This window comes from Microtus pennsylvanicus, chromosome 14 (assembly GCF_037038515.1).
Source record: "Microtus pennsylvanicus isolate mMicPen1 chromosome 14, mMicPen1.hap1, whole genome shotgun sequence".
Taxonomy (NCBI): domain Eukaryota; kingdom Metazoa; phylum Chordata; class Mammalia; order Rodentia; family Cricetidae; genus Microtus; species Microtus pennsylvanicus.
The window spans coordinates 43,853,882-43,872,524 of record NC_134592.1 but is presented as its reverse complement, the minus strand read 5'-3'; the positions used below and the strand labels follow the sequence as shown (position 1 = coordinate 43,872,524).

The 18,643-nt window shown below is 41.3% G+C and overlaps 1 protein-coding gene across 2 annotated transcripts in view; it reads left to right on the top strand.

The window, feature by feature from the left end:
- Kiaa0586 (KIAA0586 ortholog) overlaps positions 1 to 18,643 on the top strand; it is a 94,354-nt gene that overhangs the window by 4,352 nt on the left and 71,359 nt on the right. For both annotated transcript variants that reach the window (XM_075947849.1, XM_075947850.1), the window contains exons 4-9: positions 2,376 to 2,445; positions 9,349 to 9,523; positions 10,767 to 10,988; positions 13,307 to 13,454; positions 15,520 to 15,687; positions 16,782 to 16,905. In XM_075947849.1, the coding sequence (XP_075803964.1) occupies positions 2,376 to 2,445; positions 9,349 to 9,523; positions 10,767 to 10,988; positions 13,307 to 13,454; positions 15,520 to 15,687; positions 16,782 to 16,905 (907 nt within the window). The remainder of the gene's footprint in view (positions 1 to 2,375; positions 2,446 to 9,348; positions 9,524 to 10,766; positions 10,989 to 13,306; positions 13,455 to 15,519; positions 15,688 to 16,781; positions 16,906 to 18,643) is intronic.

The window sequence follows — 18,643 nt, the reverse complement described above, 5'->3', positions numbered from 1 at the left end:
GATAGAATTGGGTTTATTTTTTAAATTTAACCTAATGTATTTATTTTGTGTATTTGGGTCTTTTGCCTGCCTGTTTGTTTGTCTGTATACAATACTTATGCAGTGCCCAAAAGACCAAAAGAGGGGGTCAGAGTACCTGGGACTGAAGTTATAGAGGGTTGTGAGTCACCGTGTAGGTGCTTGGAATTGAACCCAGGTTCTCTGTAAGAGCAGCCAGTGCTCATAATTGCTGAACCATCTTTCCAGCCCAGAATTGGCTTATTTCTTTATTTTGTGTGAGGCATCAAATCCAGTGCCTCATGCACGCTAGGAAAATCTACTTCTGTATATATCCTGAGCTCCTGCTATTTTAATTTTAGTTTTTCTTTTCAAATTAGCTTACTAATAGAATCTAAAATCCTTTAAAGGATTTGCACAGAAGTCTATTTTGCTATTTTGAACTCATTGCAAAGGTTTGGTATGGGATATTTATTTTTTGTTCCATTTTTGAGACTGTGTCTTACTCTATAGCCCTGGCTAGCTTAGAACTCCCTATGTAGACTAGGCTGGCTGTGAATTTACAGATTCTGTTGAAGAAAACTAATTTTTTATTTGCAAGTGGTTATTAATCAAAGATAGCTTCTGAATTAGGCACAGGAGCTTGTGTCCACTCTTCCTCTCAGTACTGGGGGATCTGGCTGCTCCTCTGGCTTCTGAGTGCTGGAATTAAGGGAGGATGCCATGTAGAACTGGATGTGGGATATTTACTTATGCATTCTGAATTCAAGCTTCAAGTCATCTGTGATATGGTAGTAGATAAAAACGTGCTTTGAAAAGTTTGTTGTTTAGTTTTTTATTTGTGCTTTTGCCTCTGTGTGGGGGTGAGTACAGACGCTCTCGTGCTCACAGAGGACGACCTGTCTTAGACATACGTTATCTTTCTTATTTTCTCTTTACTTTTGAGGTTATATCTCTGTTTTTGAGATTATAATATATCTTTATCGTTTCCTCTGTCCTTCCTGCAACCCTCTCAGCTATCCTCCTTGCTCTCTTGCAGACAGAGGACAGCCTTAAGAGTCAGTTCTTGTGCTGTGGTGGTCCCATATATAGAAGTCGGGTCATGAGGTTTGTGCAGCAAGCGTTTTACCCACTGAGCCATCCTGCTAGTCTTGGAAATTTTTACTTATTGACAAATTTTAAAGCAATTTGTTTTATTCTAAGTGGTTTTTCCTTTAGAGTTAGAACAAATTCTGCTTTTGTCTCTGCTCATTTTTATTTTTATATTATTTTCTAGTATTTAGGATCATGATTGTTATATTATTGCTTAGTTATTTAATCTGTTCCTTACCTTTCTTGATAAATCCAGGACTGGAGAGATGACTCAGTGGCTGTGAGCATTGGCTGTTCTTCCAGAGGCCCTGGGTTTAATTCTCAGGGCCCACATGGCAGTTCACAACTGTCTGTAACTCCAGTTCAGTAGATCCAACACTCTCACACAGATATACATACAGTCAAAACATCAATACACATACAATAAAAATAAATCATTAAAATTGATAAATTTTATTACTAAATCCCTAAACATTTCTTTTACTTGGAAATGTTTTTTTCATTTTGTATATATGTGTGCATGCATACATGTTCGTGTGTACTTGTGTAGGGTCTTGTGTATGTGTTTGCATGAATAGAGGCCAGAGTTGATATCAAGTGTCTGGCTCACTCTCTCCCTGTAATCTGTTAAGATGTGGTCTCTTATGAGCCTGGAATTCACTAATTCAGCTCATCTGGCATTCTCTCTCTGTGCATGGGGATTAAAACACTGCAGTGGTTTTTATGTTGGTACTAGACTTGAGATTCAGGTCCTCATGCTTGTCTGACTAGCAGGTTACCAATAGAGCTATCTCATCTGCCTTTTAATTTTTGTTTTGTTTTAGAGACAGGTTTTGCTGCATAGCCCTGGCTGGCCTAGAACTTGCTATGGTAGATAGGCTAGCCTCAGACTTGGGGGAACTTCATGCCTTTGCATTCTGAGAGTGGTAGACATGAGCAGCAAATTGCATTCCTTCCTTCCTTCCTTCCTTCCTTTTTTTTTTTTTGTTTTTTGAGACAGGGTTTCTCTCTGTAACAGCCCTGGCTGTCCTGGAACTAGCTCTTGTAGACCAGGCTGGCACCAAACTCACAGAGGTCTTCCTGCCTCTGCCTCCTGAGTAGTGGTATTAAAGGCATGAGCTACCACTGCCCGGCTCTTTCTTTTTTAAAAGAGTACCAGGGATCGAACCTATGACCTCATACATACTAAGCAAGTGTTTTGCCACTGAACTTACATCCTTAGCCCTCAATCTTGGCTTTTTTTCCCCCCAGAATCTGAAATATATCTTTGTGTCTTGATTTTTCAGCCAATGACATCTTTATTTCGCAGTACGCCATGGGACAGAAAGATGCTTTGAGAACTGCTCTAAAGCAAAAGTAAGTTTTGTTTACCAACACACTCGTAAGTCTGAAGGAAACTGCTTTAGCCTATGTTAAAAGATGAGAACACAGCAGTGTTTTAAGATGCACTGTAATGACGTCCAGGGCTAGGGATGTAACTCACTTAGCGGTGCAGCTCTTGCCGACGTGCATGGGCTGGGAGTGCGAATATAGCTTGATAACAGCGAATTCTAATGCAGCTCCCACTCTGCCTTCTGCCGTGCTGCTCACTATGATAATTTCAAAGCTCAGCGTATCTAGTGATGGACGCAGAGGCAGGCATGAGTGGCTAGCACTGGGATAGGAAAGAGTGGTGCATTCAGTGGATTACTGCGCCGTGCAGCTATATAAACCATGCAGCAACTCAGAGGGAAAGGGAGAGATCGACAGGTGTACAAAGACAGGTGTATTGAAAAGGCAGCGACCGTGTTGCATCCGAAGAAGAAAGTAGTGAGTTGGGTAGAAGGCTGAGAGTACAGAGCGGAAAGCTCGCAATTAGTTGTGGGCCTCGTGGTTTGTGTCTTCAAGAAGAAGAGCTTTGTGAGTCCACGTCGACATTGTTTGCCACGTAATAGCAATGTGTTGTAAAGTAGGGCAGCTAGAAGAAGGGGGTTTATGAGGTGAGGGCCCAGGCTAATCTGAGGAAACTGAAGTACCATGAGAAAAGCTATGGAAGTTGAACCCTTAATTAGCTCTGTTTGTCCTTCATCAAACCTTTGGCTTTGGTCAAGTAAATCCCGTTACCTTGGACTTGAGTTTCCTTACGTGAAATTAGGAAATAAGGATAGATGATCTTAAATAAGATCCCCCATCTCACCATTCTACCTATGGCAGCTGTCATGTAATTATGATGAAATAATTGAGAAAACTTGGCAACTCAGTAGGGTCTGATAGGTCAGCAGATGGAGGACCTGGAGGAATTCACACGTTTGAGGTGCTCAGGGAACAACTGCTCTCTTAGTTGTGAAGCGGCATCAAAGAGCAGTAAGTACAAGAACACCGTGCTGTGCTCAGAAGGAAGCCGAGGGGCCCAGTGCTGTTCATGGGCATATTCCTGCTGATACCACGTAGACTCACGTGGGATTTCTAGGTTCTGTCGGTGTCCTTTAACCACTCTCTGAGTCTAAACAGAGAGTGCAGTGGACCAACTTTAGAAGAGAAATGAAGTCAGTTATATTTCTGGGATTATGTATCTGTTTGTCTGCTGTGTTCTTTTTCTGTGGTAAGGGGGATTGAATTCACATGCTAGGATCAGCTACTAAGATAGGCTCGTCCTGCTGTACTCGTGTGATGCACACCACCTAGTGGTGTGTTTGGTGGCCATTAAATAGGCTAGGTGACATTTATTGACGAATCTAGAATTTAGAAAACTTTTATGCAGCATGACAACTACAGCGAATATTAATTACTGAGAAAGTAGATCTGAAGTGTTCACACCATAGAATAGGTAGCTATGTAAGGTAATGGATATATTGATTAGCTTGATAGTGCTATTTTTACACTGTATATATGTATCAAAAAATCACATTATATACTGCACATACATAATTTAAATTTGTCGATAGTACTTCAGTCAGTCTGTGAAAAATAGTACTATATATCATTAATGTTATAATTTTTTGCTTTTCTAGCCTTTTATTTTTTGTTTTTGAGGTTGTATTTTAATTTAAACATTTCTCTCTTCCCTTGAAATCTCCCACATAACCCTCCTTATGCTTCTCCAAATTCATGGTCTCTGTTTTCATCAGTCGTTATTGTATGCAGAGTTGTATTTGCATATACACATAACTTCCCAGATAAAACCTGATAAGTCCATATGTTACTCGTAGTCTCTTTTCAGGGCTGACCACTTGGTGTGATCTTCCCAGGAAGAGCCACTTCTCCCGGCTTTACTCAGTTGTTGGTGGTTCTTTGTGTAGGGCTGAGGCCCCTTGGGCTTTTCTGAATGCAATTTGGCATGTTCATTGGTCTCCTCCTTGTTCAGCTCATGTTTGGGTGATCATGTTGGTGAGGCTTTATGGGTGTAGCTTTTGTTATTCCTAGGAGACAGAATGTCACAGCAAAGTCTCCGACCCTCTGGCTCTTAGAGTCTGTCTGCTCCCTCTTGAACAGTCTTCCCTGAGCTTTAGAGTTTTGTAGTTGTATCCATTAGGACTGACTCCACAACTCTGCGTATTTATTGGTTGTGGTTTTCTGTAGTGGTCTCCATCCATTGCAAAGGAAAGTTTCCTTGATGGAGGCGAATACTACACTTCTTTGTGGGTATAAGGACAAATGTCTGTTTTTTCTTAGGGATCATGCTGGTTTAGTAAATTATTGGTTGTAAATTCTCCTCCAGTAACCATGATCTCACTAGTACTGATTAGTTAGATTGATTTCTAGTACCAGACAGGATTCCCTTTTGTTAGCAAGTCCTAAGTCCTCTGAGAGAGCTAGGTTGCCAGCAGGATACATGTGCCACTTGTGCACCTGTAAGGTTATCTTGCCATGCTGGTTGTTGATATGGTTATGGGTGTCACAACTGGGTGGGACTGTTGGTTGCCTCTCTCCTTTGGAAGCTACTATGGCACCTCCTGGTACCATGAAAGTTAGACCTCAGGGAAGAAACATTAAGGTCAGCTTCATCTCAGGGCTTCTGAGCCCTGTTTCTGATAAACATAGTGTCTTGAACGTAGGGATTCACCTTGCACTGCTCGGGGGCTAACCAAGGGTGAAAGCAATAGGCTGTGTGTTATGGAAATCTCTTAGATAGCACTGGTAACACTGGCCAACAACGATGGCTTCTCAGGTCTGATATTGTGTGTTTTTTTTTTTTCGTGGTCTTTGGTTTTTAGAGGGAGTATTGTTAGCACAAATAAAGTTCATTAAAGCTATATATTATATTTATACACTGAATTATCTGCATTACAGTTTTTTTAAGGCAGATAGTTAAAAGTGTTATTCCTTGTGCCTTTTCAGCCATTCATATTGTTATTTCCCCCCTCCCCCGTATTCACCTCCCTCCCCTTCCCTAGGGAGCCCCACCTTTTTCTTTCCCCATCCTTTACTCTCTCCTCCACCTTCTGTGCTCCCCTTCCTCCCGCTCTCTAGGAGCCCCTCCCCCCCATTCCTCATACCAGATTATTTATACTCTGCTTCCCTTTTACTCCATCCCTGCCTCCTTCTCTTCCCTAAGGAGTGGGCACAGTCTCCCTTTCCCTGATCAGGTTACTCTCCCCTGCTACTCCCCTCTCCTTTTCTCCCCAAACCACCTGTTGTAGCAGTGGTTCTATTTTACTTTCCTGGTTTTTGTAGTTACTACTGGCTATATATTCACAACTGAAGATTTAGGGCCAGGGGCCTCCAATTAGAGAGAATGTGCGACATTTGTCGTCTTTTGTTGCCTCACTCAGTATGATCTTTTCTAGTTCTGTCCATTTACCTGCAAAGTTTATGATTTCATTTTTTTAACCACTGAATAATATTCTGTAATGCATATTTACCATATTTTCACTATCCACTCATCAGTTGTGGGACATTTAGATTGCTTCCATATTGTGACTAGAACAGGAATGAACATGGCTGACCAACTGTCTGGAGTAGAATATTGAGGCCTTTGGACATATACCAAGTGTCAGGGTCTGATGCTAGCCCGGACCCTCAATTATTTCTCTCGACCAGACCCCAACATAAACTATCTCTCTCTGGACCGGCACGGAGGAGACAGGAATAAAGACACGACTCACATGGTTTCATAGGGAGGGAGATTCTTTCTCAGTAGTGCCTCATGTTGTCCTGAGTTCACATCCTGAAGAATTCCTTCGTTTATTCTCCAAACAGCCTTTATACCAAAACTTAACTTTGGGGAAATACATTAGCATTCTTTCTCCTAGGTAACCAGGAGACATGGCTTTTCGTCATGTCCACAGCTGTCTCTCTGCTCTGTGTGCTAGCTGTCACGTAGGCTTGAGTCAGCATCCTCCAAATTACAAAGAAAGGAGCAGAACATCCTGACCTTACAATATTCTGAATTTGTTCTGTCTGCTGTACTGTTTCCCTGTTCATTTTGATTCTGTTAATTAGGTCCTCTCTTTTTTTGGTTAGTTGGTCTATTGGTCTGCCAATGTGTTTATCTCTCAGAGAGCCAGCTCTTGGATTTGTTTTCATTTAAACGATTTCTGCTCTGGTTTTTATTAATTCTTTCTGTCAGGTTTGGATTTGGTTTGTTCTTGTTTTTCCATATTTTTGAGTTGCTTTATTACGGCATTTATTTGTGCTCTTTTTGATTTTTTAATATAGGTACTCAGAGCTAAAATTAACCCCATAAGACTGCTTTCAATATGTCCCAGAGGGTTTATTGTATTGTATTTTAATTTTTATTTAGTTCCAAGAGGCTTTTCGTTCTTTGACCCATTCAGTGCTTTGTTGTTTAATTTCTGTAAGTTTTTACTCAAGGTTTTTCTTTGTTCTCAGTTTTAACTTTTTTTTATTGTTTTTTTTGTGACAGTTTCTCTGAGTGGTCTGGCTGCTCTATGATTCACTATGTAGACCTGACTGGCTTTGAACTCACAGAGATCTGCCTGTCTCTGTTTCCCAAGAGTTGGGATTAAAGGCATGTGCCACTATTTCTGGCTTTTTTTTCCTCCTTTTTTTTTTTTTGGTATTTTGTGTTTTAGTGAAATGCTTTTATATCTCCTTCCACGTCTCTCGGTTCTGTTCATTCCTCTCTTCAGCCCAGAATAAAGCTTCCTGTGTTTTCTTTAGATTTCATTTGTTGGTTATAATTTTTTTAGGCTGTTTATGTCATGGAAAGTTTTTCTTTTCCTTCAATTATGGCAGACAGTTTAACTGAACTTACTAGTCTAACTAAGTTGGCCAAATCTTTTAACACTTGGAATGCATTGCTTCTGGCCGTTCTGGCTTTAAAAACTCCCTCTGAGAAATCAGCTCGGTGTTTTAACTGTGCTATGCTGTGGGGATTTTCTTTTCTGGTCTTGTCTATTTGGTGTTCCAGGTGTTTCTTGTAGTTGTTTGGGTGTGTTTTTCTGTCTCAGTCACTGTTCTATTTTGTTAAGGTAACTAAGTCCACACCTCCTAATCCTTTTAATCCCTTCAAAAGGTGTCACTGCCTTGTGACTAAGCATTCAAATACACTAGCCTGCAAGGGCCATTCTGTTTTGTTTTTTGAGACAGCATTTCTCTGTTTAACAGTCCTAATTGTTCTGGAATTCACTCTGTTGACCAGGCTGGCCTTGAACTCATAGAGATCCGCCCGTATCTGCCTTCCAAGTGGCAGGATTAAGGGCCTGTGCCACCACTGCCTGACTTTGCAGGCCATTCTTTTTTTTTTTTTTTTTTTTGGTTTTTTTCGAGACAGGGTTTCTCTGTGGCTTTGGAGCCTGTCCTGGAACTAGCTCTGCAGACCAGGTTGGTCTCGAACTCAACAGAGATCCGCCTGCCTCTGCCTCCCGAGTGCTGGGATTAAAGGCGTGTGCCACTACCGCCCGGCCTGCAGGCCATTCTTATTTGAGCCACCACACTTTCCTTACTTGGGGGAAGTTTTCTTCTATGGTTTTGTTTAAGTTCTAGTCTGTGTTGTTGATTTTAGTTTCTTCTCTCTCATCTGTACTTGTAATTAGAAGGTTTGGTGTTTCTCAAAGTCCTACATTTCCTCTGTGTTGTTAAGTTGGAAGCATGGCCCCAGTCCCTGACCTGGGAGTTGTATTGCTCTGGACTCCAAATCCCAGCATGCCAGGTCCTGACCCCCCACGACTCCCACAGGGTATTTAAGTTGCCTCCTAGAGGAGAAACACGTGGTCTGCATGGGCTCCCTGAGAGCTTTATTCTTAATAAAATGATGAGCATTTTGATTTGGTTTGATTTGACATAATTGGATTTCTTGCGCCAGCAGAGCTGCTCTTATTCTTATCGTGTGTGTGTTTTGTTTTTTCAAGACAGAGTGTCTTCTGTATAACAGTTCTGACTGTCCTAGAACTCATTTTGTAGACCAGAATGGCCTCGAACTCAGAGATCCACCTGTCCCTGCCTCCCGAGTGCTGGGATTAAAGGCGTGTGCCATCACTGCCCAGCTAAACTCCTTGAATGTCTTGATGCAGTTTATGATTGCTCTTGTAAATTCAGTGTCCTGCTGTTGTCTAGGTCATTCGCATTGGCAAGCCTTTTTATAGGTCTGGTAGGTTTTGGAGAGAACTGACTTGGTATTTCATATTGTTGGTATTCTTTCAACGAGATCTGGGCATGTGGGCTTTCTTTAAGTTTGTTTTAAATTTGCTATTGATGGATCAGGGTGGGAGAGAAGAGAGAATGTGGGAATGGGTTGGAAGTGAACTTGGGTGGAATACAGTACAGTGGGCAGAGGGGACTGGGCTGCCTAAGATGTTTCCTGTTCTAAGACAGGAGTGCGGAGGTCTGAGTGGAAAGGTTGGAGATGACATGAAGTCTGTAGCCAGGTGTTTCTGTGTCCGGCACAGACGGTTGTGAGCCCCCATGTGGTGGTGCTAGGAGTTGAAACTGGGTCTTTGGAAGAACTGTGGAGGCTACTCACTAGTCCTTGATTTAAAAAAAGAAATCAAGAAAATGGAGCTGGAGAGATGGCTCGGCGGCTAAGAATGCTTGCTGCACTTGCAGAAGACTGAGTTTGGTTCATAGCACCCACCTCAGGCAACTCAATCTTCCACAGTGCAAGTTCCAGGGGCGTTTGATGCCTCTGGCTTTCAGAGGCCCTTGACTCACATGTACATACACATCTTCTCCAACAGACACTGCACATGACTGCAAATAAACATTTAAAAGAAAAATCATGAACCTACTTTTGGAGATTACCAGGCTATGACAAGTCAGCATTTCTTCAAATGACTCAATGTAGATTCCTGAAAAACTTCTGTTTCTTTGTATTTAAAGAGCTCAGAGCATGCCTGTTTTTAAAGAGGTGAAAGTACATCTTTTAGAAGACTTGAATACAGAAAAGAATACTGTTGCTCAGGAGACTGAAACTTCGCCCAATAGAATTGATTCCGCTACAACTGTGGCTGCGGCAACAGCTGCTGCCATTGCCACAGCAGCTCCTTTGATAAAGGTACTTACTACCCCCCCATCCCTGAACACCGAGATACACGGTTGTATGTTCGGAACTGATTCAGATGGTTGTGTCTGACGGTAGACTTAGGGACATTCTAGTTGGTCCCACTTTGAAAGACTGTTGTATTTGTGATTATGAATTATTTCTCAAGCTGTGAAAATCACCTCCTTGTGAATGTGTTGGTTTCAGAAACCAAGCCTTTTTTGTTGTAGCACTGAAAGTCCACTTTCTGGATGCTCATTTTCTGAGAATCAAGCCCAGGACCCTTATGCAGTGATAGGCAATTGTTGTCCACTGAGCTGTACTAATAGACCTGTTGTCCTGAATGAACCATAGGATTATATATGATCTTATCATATCATATATGACAAGCCTGTCAGTTTGTAATGGGGAAATGAAATAGGTCAGGATAGGCATAACATTTTAGAGCTAATGGACAACAGTCAAGACTCAAGTTCGAAGCTGTTGGCCTACCCCAGCCTTATATTAGAGAGCTATCGGAAGCTGTTCTGGTGTTTGTTAGTTTGTTTTAGACAGTTTCATATATCCCAGGCTGATCTTTGTTTGCCATGTCTGATCTCCTCCACCCTTCAAGTTCTGGCATTACAGATGTGCACCATCACACCTGGTGTATGCAGTGCTAGTGATGGAACCAAAGCTTCAGGCATATTAGGCAAGCACACTTGCTGAGTTGCATCCCTACATTGTTTTTTGAGACAGGATCTTCCTATCTGGACTTGAACTTGAGATCCTTCTGTGATCATAGGACATGTATTGTACAGCTTGGATCTGGAAACCTGGTTTAAGGACGGGTACATAGACAGACAGAAAAGCTGGGGGTCAGGTGGGGTGTGTGCATTGTGGGACCTCAGCATGTCAACTCTACACAGCACAGGAGGAGGGGTTAGCTCGTCTCAGTAGTGGGTATTTGTAGGACCGCAGTCTCAGACTGTGAACACCCGGAGGAGGACACCACAGTTGCTAGTCTTTTGTTTTTGTTTTTCAAGATAGGGTTTCTCTACAAAGCTCTGGTTGTTTTGTAACTTACTCTGTAGACCAGGCTGCTCCATTTTCGCCTTTTAATTTTGTGACTCTAAAAACAAAGATCACGAGAAATTCTGAGTTAAGGCTCAGGTTTAACACTGTCTCAGTACAATTGCTGTAGATAACCTTTTCAGGACTTGAACAAATCTCTTAGGTCTTTCTATAATGAGAAATTCTATTGATATTTTTGTTTTAGGTACAGAGTGACTTGGAAGCAAAGGTTAATTCTGTTGCAGAATTACTTAATAAGTTACAGGAGACTGATAAACAATTGCAGCGTGTGGCAGAGCACCAAACAAGCATTCAGAATAAGCAAGAAAAATTACATTGTCATGATCATGAGAAACAACTGAATGTGTTTATGGAGCAGCACATCAGACACCTTGAAAAATTACAGCAACAACAAATAGATATTCAGGTATCTATGATAAAGCCAGTGCACGTTCCACAATCCTTTTGTTCTTCCATCTCTAGGTTAATATCAGCTGTAGTTGTAATAGCTGACTAGGTCGTGACAGTCTGATTTCTTAAATCATGGTTTGCTTGCTCATCCGTCTTCACTGCATGTGGATGCTTTGTGTGTTCTAGGTTGTTTGTCATTGGTGCTGGGAGACTTCTTATAGTTGGCTTTTCTTCCTTTTGCAGTATCGGATGTATGTATGTGTTCATGTGGAGGCCAGAGGTCAACGTTGATGTCTTCCTTAGTCACCCTCTGCCTTCTTTTCTGAGACAGTCTCAAATCCCGAGCTCCCCCATTTGGTTGGAGTGGATGGTCAGCAAGCTCCCGGGGTGCCCCTGTCTGCGCCCTTCCCTCCCAGTACTGAGTCTGCAGCCCTGACCACTGTGCCCAGCTTTTTACATGGGGCTAAGACCCTGAACTCGGGTCCTCGTGCTTGCAAGGCAAGCCCTTTGCCCACTGAGCCATCTCCCCAGCCCAGTAGCCTTATTTTCAAGGCAGTGATTGTTTACATCAGCAGTTCCTCGCTTGCAAGTATGCACTGGAGTCACTTGAAGAGCTTGATAAAATCACAGCTATTTGGACATCTGGGGATTCTGGGAGAGCAGATCTGTGGTGCTGCTTGGAGCTTGTTGAAAGCTTCCTCATGGTTTTGATGCTCCCGACGACGGAACTAACTACTGTGTGTATTTGTTTCTGAATTTAATTTATTAAAAGAATAAATATTTCAGTGCCTTTTGAGTTTGTAAAAAAGGTATTGTAAAAAAAAAGAACTATCTTTATCAATAGCTATTATTTATTTTGGTTCCAAGTTTTAGAACACTACTCCCAAAACATTTTTAAAACAGGAATTTATAACCATTGTACGTTTACATTTCCTTTTATATGTTCATTTATGTGTTGCATGTGTGTATTCATGTTTGTATTGTGAGGGCACATGTGTGGGTTTATGTGCATGTGTGTGTGCGTGCATGTGGGTGTGGGTGTGTGCATGTGGGTGTACTTGTGTGTGGGTGTGTGCATGTGGGTGTACTTGTATGTGGTATGTGGGTGTGGGTGTGTGCATGTGGGTGTACTTGTGTGTGGGTGTGTGCATGTGGGTGTACTTGTATGTGGTGTGTGCATGTGGATGTGGGTGTGTGCATGTGGGTGTACTTGTGTGTGGGTGTATGTGCATGTGAGTATGTGGGTGTGCGTGCGTGTGTACATGTGCGGTTGTGTGTGCATGCGCAGAGGTTGATATTGGGAATAATCCTCAATCTTCCTCCTGATCCTTTAAGGCGTGGTCTCACAAATGAAACTCAGAGCTCATTGATACAACTGGTCTTTTTAGCCACGCTGTTCTGGGGACCTCTTATTTCCGCCTTTTAGGTGGTAATTCAAACATTTGTCTTCATGCGTGCAGGGAAGCGCTAACCACTGAACCATCTTCCCAGCCCTACATTTCTTTTTAATTGCACAATTTTGAAGTTTTAATAATTATATTAAATTGTAACACTTGGAAGAATGTACAAAAGTAAGTTTTTTCTATTAATATATTGTCACAAAGTATACACTTAAATGCTTTTGTTTTGAAGATTTTTGTTTCTATATTTCCATTATTCAAGACTTGGTCAGCCTGCTCCCCCGCGTGTGGACTAAGTGTGTAGTACATTAGCTGCTGGGATGCCGGGTGACTCAGCCTGCTGGTCCCTTTTCTGTGAACAGCTTTACCTCTCTGCACCTCGACTTCTTTGCTTAAAAACAGTTTCTCCCTCTCATCAAAAAAGAAAAAGGCATTCATTTTTTTGTTGTTGTTTTTTCTGATTTTTTAAGACAGTCTCAACTATATAGTGCTGTCTAGCCTTGAACTTTCTATGTCTGTCACTGTAGCTTGCAATTCTAAATAAAGTTGAAGTTTTGATGGCCTCTGAGGTACATAAATGCCTAATGAAACTATGTAATTGAGGCTATCCCCATCTGCTTTATTTAGAGGAACTCAGTACACTTTTATGAGTCCTATAAAACTGAATAATTTAGTATTTTTTAACAGGCCATAAAACTTTCTTCTGAAATCAGCTTTATTTGTTAAAATATACATTTCACATATCTTAAAGTTTATTTTTTAATGTATATGAGTGTTATGCCTACACATATGTAAGTGTACTACATTTTCATTTTATATTAAATATAATCAATTTTCAGTTCTGCTAATAAATTTCAATCTATCTTGTCACTTGATATCATCAAATTATATGTAACATAATTTGAGATCAATAAAACAATTGTCTTTCTTCTAGACCCAGTTTATTGGCGCTGCACTCAGGGCTAATTGTCAGCCTGTTGGCACGCCCCCTTCCAGAGCAGTGGAAAAGCCCTCTGGGAAGCCAGGCCAGCCTCATCCTGGGAGCAGTGCTTCTTCACAGAACACATTTGTCTGTAAACAAGGTAAATGCTTGTTTCTTGTGACTAAAATGTGCCAGCTGTGAATGTTCATCATTTGTAGAAGGTGAAAATTTACTAATAAATAAAGGACACTTTTCTTTGGTATAATTTATTTTTGGAAGTCTTGGTTTTATATCTTTTTTTTTTGACTCAAATAAACTTGAACTTATTTCAAAGGTTGTTTAAATTATGAATCATAATACTTCCTTATTTATGGTTCTAATTGATCACTGGAAAAATCATCAGATTTTTAGAAATTTTGAAAAAAAATATCTACTTATTTCTGGGTGGTGGTGATGTGTGTCTTTAATCCCAGCACTCAGGAGGCAGACGCAGGCTGATCTCTGTGAGTTTGAGGCCAGCCTGGTCTACAGAGTGAGCACCAGGACAGCCAGAGCTGTTACACAGAGAAGCCCTGTCAAAAAACAAACAAACAAAAAGCCCAAAAAACAAATAGATAAATAATAGAAAAAAAATCACTTATTTAGAATCTGGAATGCTTGTAATAATTCTCTTGTCCTCTGAGAAGCTGTGTATTTACTGATTTTCTTGATTTTGTCAGATGAGTACAGTTAAATACTGTGGACCCTTACCCACTGTGGTGGTGGGCAGTTAGGTGGTTCTCTAAGTGATCTTGTTGTTGAATCAGGGTTTAATATTGTAGCGCGGACTGGCTTGAGCTGGTGGTGCTCCTCCTGCCTGAGCCTCCCAAGTGCTGGGACCACTGGAGTGAGCTAGCATGCTGGGGTAGTATTTTCTTTCTTAATCTTACTTCTTTAGGGTAAATTCCTAAGAGTGAGATTATTAGGTCAAAAGATATTGCCAGATACCTTTTTAGTTTTTATTGCCATTGAAAGTGTCTACTGGGGCCAGAGCTACGGCAAGGTGATTAAGAGCACTGGCTGCTCTTAGAAGACTCAGGTTCATTTCAGAGCAATGATGTGGGTGCTTATAACTGCTCCAGTTCCAGGGATCCAGTGCCCTCTTCTGGTCTCCACAGGCATTGCAAGCTTGTGATGCACAGCCTTACATCATCCCAAACATCAACACACATTAAGAAAAAGATTACACACACACACACACACACACACACACACACACACACACACACACAGCACCTCCTGCTCTTGCAGAGGACCAAGTTCAACTCCCAGCACCCACATGGTGGCTCACATCTATTCCTAGCTTCAGTACTAGGAGACCCGCTGCTCTTTTCTGGCCCTCACAGGTACCAGGCCACACACACAGTGTACTTACAGGCTAAACACTCATACACAAATAAGATAAGTATTTTTTTGAAAAATGTCTAACGATGCCATTTTCACCACAGCTTTGACAATACTCATGTATATTATTACACCAGTTCTTAATTTACTAGCTTTATCTATAAAACATTTATGGTTTTCATTTACTTGATTTCTAGTAAGGATGAAGTTTTTCTTTTTTTCGTTGAGACAGGGTCTCTCAGTGTAGTCTTCCTGACTGTCCTGGAGTGTGCTATGTAAACAAGGCTGACCTTGAATTTAGAGAGGTCCACTGCTTCAGAGTGCTGGCAGTAAAGGCAGCACCACTGTGCCCAGCTCTACTCTTTTTGAAACAGGCTTTCTCATGACCTGCCACTTGAAAAGAAGGGTGGCATGGTTGTTTTGGGGCTCCAGGGGTCCCATCATTTCTGCCTCCCAAGCACATGCCACCACACCTTTTTTTTGTTTTTTTAAATGTGGGTTCTGGAGATTAAATTCGGGTCACCATGCTTGTAAGGCAAGTCCCGTATCAGTTGTGTTCACAAAGTTATTTTTTTAATTAATTGAAATTTCTGGAATAGTGTCTTACTGTGTATCCCTGGCTATCCAGAACTCTTCACATAGAACAGGCTGGTCTCAAACTCTGCAATCAGATAAAAATGGTTTTTGAAGCTAATTTACCTTTATTATTGTTATCATTACTTTAGTATATAAGTATGTGTGGTCTAAGGTGTTGAACCCAGGGTCTCATGGATGGTAGGAAGCGTTCTATCACCAGAGACACCACAAGCCTTTGTTCATTATTTCCTCCCTTTCTGTTAAAGTGCCTTTAAGAGAAGTCGAAGATACAGATTTTGACGGACAGAAATCTCCTTTAGAGACACCAGCACCGCGCAGGTTTGCTCCTGTGCCTGTTTCAAGAGATGGAAAACTATCAAAGAGGGAAAACCCTGTAGAAGAAAAAGAAAATATGGAAATGTCAAGTCCTAAAGGTAGGACCCCAATCAGGATGCGTGGCCACCTTGATGTTAGTCATTTTTCTTAATCCTGCGACCAAATCCCTGACGCGGAGCCATTTAAGGAAGGCAGTGTTTGCTTTAGCTCATGGTTGAGAAGGGGTGCATTTTGTCATGGGAAAGCACGGTAGGAGGAGGGCGGTGTGGTAGCTTAGATGGTGGTCAGGTTGACTCCATAGTCCACTCCATAGACAGTGCTGACCGCAGCCAGAAATGAGTCCAAGCTGTGAAACCTCAGCCTGTCCCCAGTGCCGTAGTCCTAGCTAGGCTGTCTTTTAAAGGCAGGGGTGGCTCACGCCTGTAATCCCAGCACTCAGGAGGCAGAGACAGGGGATCTCTGAGTTCAAGGCCAGCCTCGTCTGTGGAGCGAGTTCCAGAATAGTCAGGGCTACACAGAGAAGGCTTGTCTTAAAAAAAAAACAAAAAAAAACAAACGAAAATAAAAATCTTACTCTCTGATAGAGGTAAGTTTTGTCTTTTTACTTATATTAATCCAATTTTTAAAACTCTAGCTTTTAATAAGATGAAAATATTTTGTCTTACTTGATGAGTGTATGTATGTCTATATTGTTGTCTTGGTTTTATTTTCAGGTGCAATAACTGAGTCCCACAGGTAGGTAATTTATAAAGGAAAGAGGTTTATTTAGCCACTATTCCAGAACTTTAAAAGTATGACAGTGATCCTCTTGCAGTGATCTTCTTGCAGTGATCCTTTTATGGGTTGCTGTGGTAGGGGGCAAGAGCACAAGCTAGCCAGAGAAAGCTTTGTTTCATAACAGATTTCCTCCTTTGATGAGCACTACTCCACTCATGAGCACAGAACCCGCATGACCTCGTCACAGCAGGAAGACCCCACGTTTCAAATACCATTACTATGTAACCCTGAGGACTGAGTTTCCAACTCATAGAATTTAGGGAATGTGTGCAGAAGAACCGCAGTGGGTAGAGAGTGAGCTGAGTAGATAACCCTCGTAAGGTCTTAGTTTAGGCTTAGAGTGCTGGTACACACGAGGTGAAATACAAAGAAGAAATGAACTAATTTGGAAAATGACATTTTTTTTCTGTTTTAGGAAATGTAAGATTGTTGGAACAAATATTGAATAATAATGATTCTTTGACAAGAAAAAGTGAATCATCAGACATAACCTCACTAACTAGGTCAAAAATGGGATGGAATTCTGAGAAAGGAGACAGGTAAAAACAAGAGATTGGAACTAGTTGGACTAGAGGGAGCTTTATTCAGAATTCTGCATTTTCTTTAGGAATGTGTTTACATCACTGCTTTTTCAAGTATTTGATTTAGAAATATTGGTTATTAATTTCTAACAAAGGCAGATTCAGGTGGCATGATATATAGCCGTATTGTGATGGTAGAGAGGAGAAAGTGGGTTGGGGATGCAGAAGAAATGAAGGTAACTTTGAGAATAATGGCTCATAGAGAGTCCACTGTATTCTTTTTTCTGCTTGGGTATATTTGAAATTGTGCATGCAGCTTGCTTTGAGGCTTGAGGTCCAACTTAGTGACAGTAGAGGACTTGTTCAGAATGCACGAGTCCCTGGGGTTCGTCTCCTGCCCTGCAAAATAGTTTTAAAAGGTTAAGATCAGGTAAATCTAAACTGTAATCATTATATTAACTTTAACATGATAAAAACTTTAAGGAAAAACCTTGAAAATCTGCAATCTGAATGATTTTATTTGTAAATATTGCATAGTTTTATCTTGTTTAATGTCTTTTTGTGTGGCTCAGTCCTACCGCACTGCTCCTCCCTGTGAGCGCCTTCTTTTCTGTTGGATACCTTAGTGTACCGGTTTCATTTGTTTCCTTTGCTACTTTTGTTGTTACTTAGTGATTACCCTAGAGACTGTAATTGACAAACTAATTTAAAACTACCTCATTCATCTTCATACCCATTTAATTTCTGCATAGTGAAAATTTCTTCCCTTCTACTGTGTGATCAGAAACATTTATTTTTATGAAACCTGGTAACTGTACTTGGTTCAGCTTTTTTTTTTTTTGCCAGAAGAGGGCAGCAGATTCACTGGAGCTTAAGTTAAAGGCAGGCTTGGGCCACCTGATGTGGGTTCTTGGGGCCAAACCTGGATCCTCTGCAAAAGCAGCAAATACTCTTAACTGCTGAGGTAGTTCTCTTGTCCCTATACACCTGACTTTTAAAACAGAAGAAAAGTTACAGAAATACAGATTTGTTTGTTTGTTTTTTGAGACAGTATCTCACTATGTAATCTGGCTGACCTAGAACTCTATGTAGACCAGGCTGGCCTCAAACTCCTCAAACCAGGAACACTCTTGGTGAGGACCCAGGAGCACTCTTGGTGAGGACTCCCTGCATAGTTCCAACCAGTCTTCTTTTGCAACTGTGAAGATTCTCTCTTTGCTGTGGATTTTTGACAGTTTGACTATAATGTGGTTTTTAAGATTTCTTTTTAAGTTGGCTTATAGAGCAATGGGTGTCATTATGGCATTTTCATACATTTATGAAAATATCAGTATAGTTTGTTCTTAGCTGTTCCCTTCCTCGAGACTTTTCTTTCCCTAATTCCTAACCCCATGCCCCTGTTTCTCTTAACTGCCCACCGTCCTCAGAATAGTCCTCCCTTGTGTTTTCATTATTCTATTACCGTCTCTTCGTTTGCCTGCACTTAGGTGTGGGAAGTCCTTCTGTTTATGTGTTGCTTTTATTGGTGAATGAATAAAAAAGCTGCTTTGGCCTGTGATAGGGGAGAGTAGAGGTAGGCAGGGAAGACTGGGGGAAAGGAGGTGGAGTCAGGGAGCTGCCATGGAGCTGCCAGAGGGGAAAGACGTGAGCTGCCAGCTGGAACCTTGCCGGTAGTTCACAACCCTTGTGGTAAAATGTAAAATAATAGAAATGGGTTAACCAAAGATATAAGAGCTAGCTAGCAATACGCTGAAGT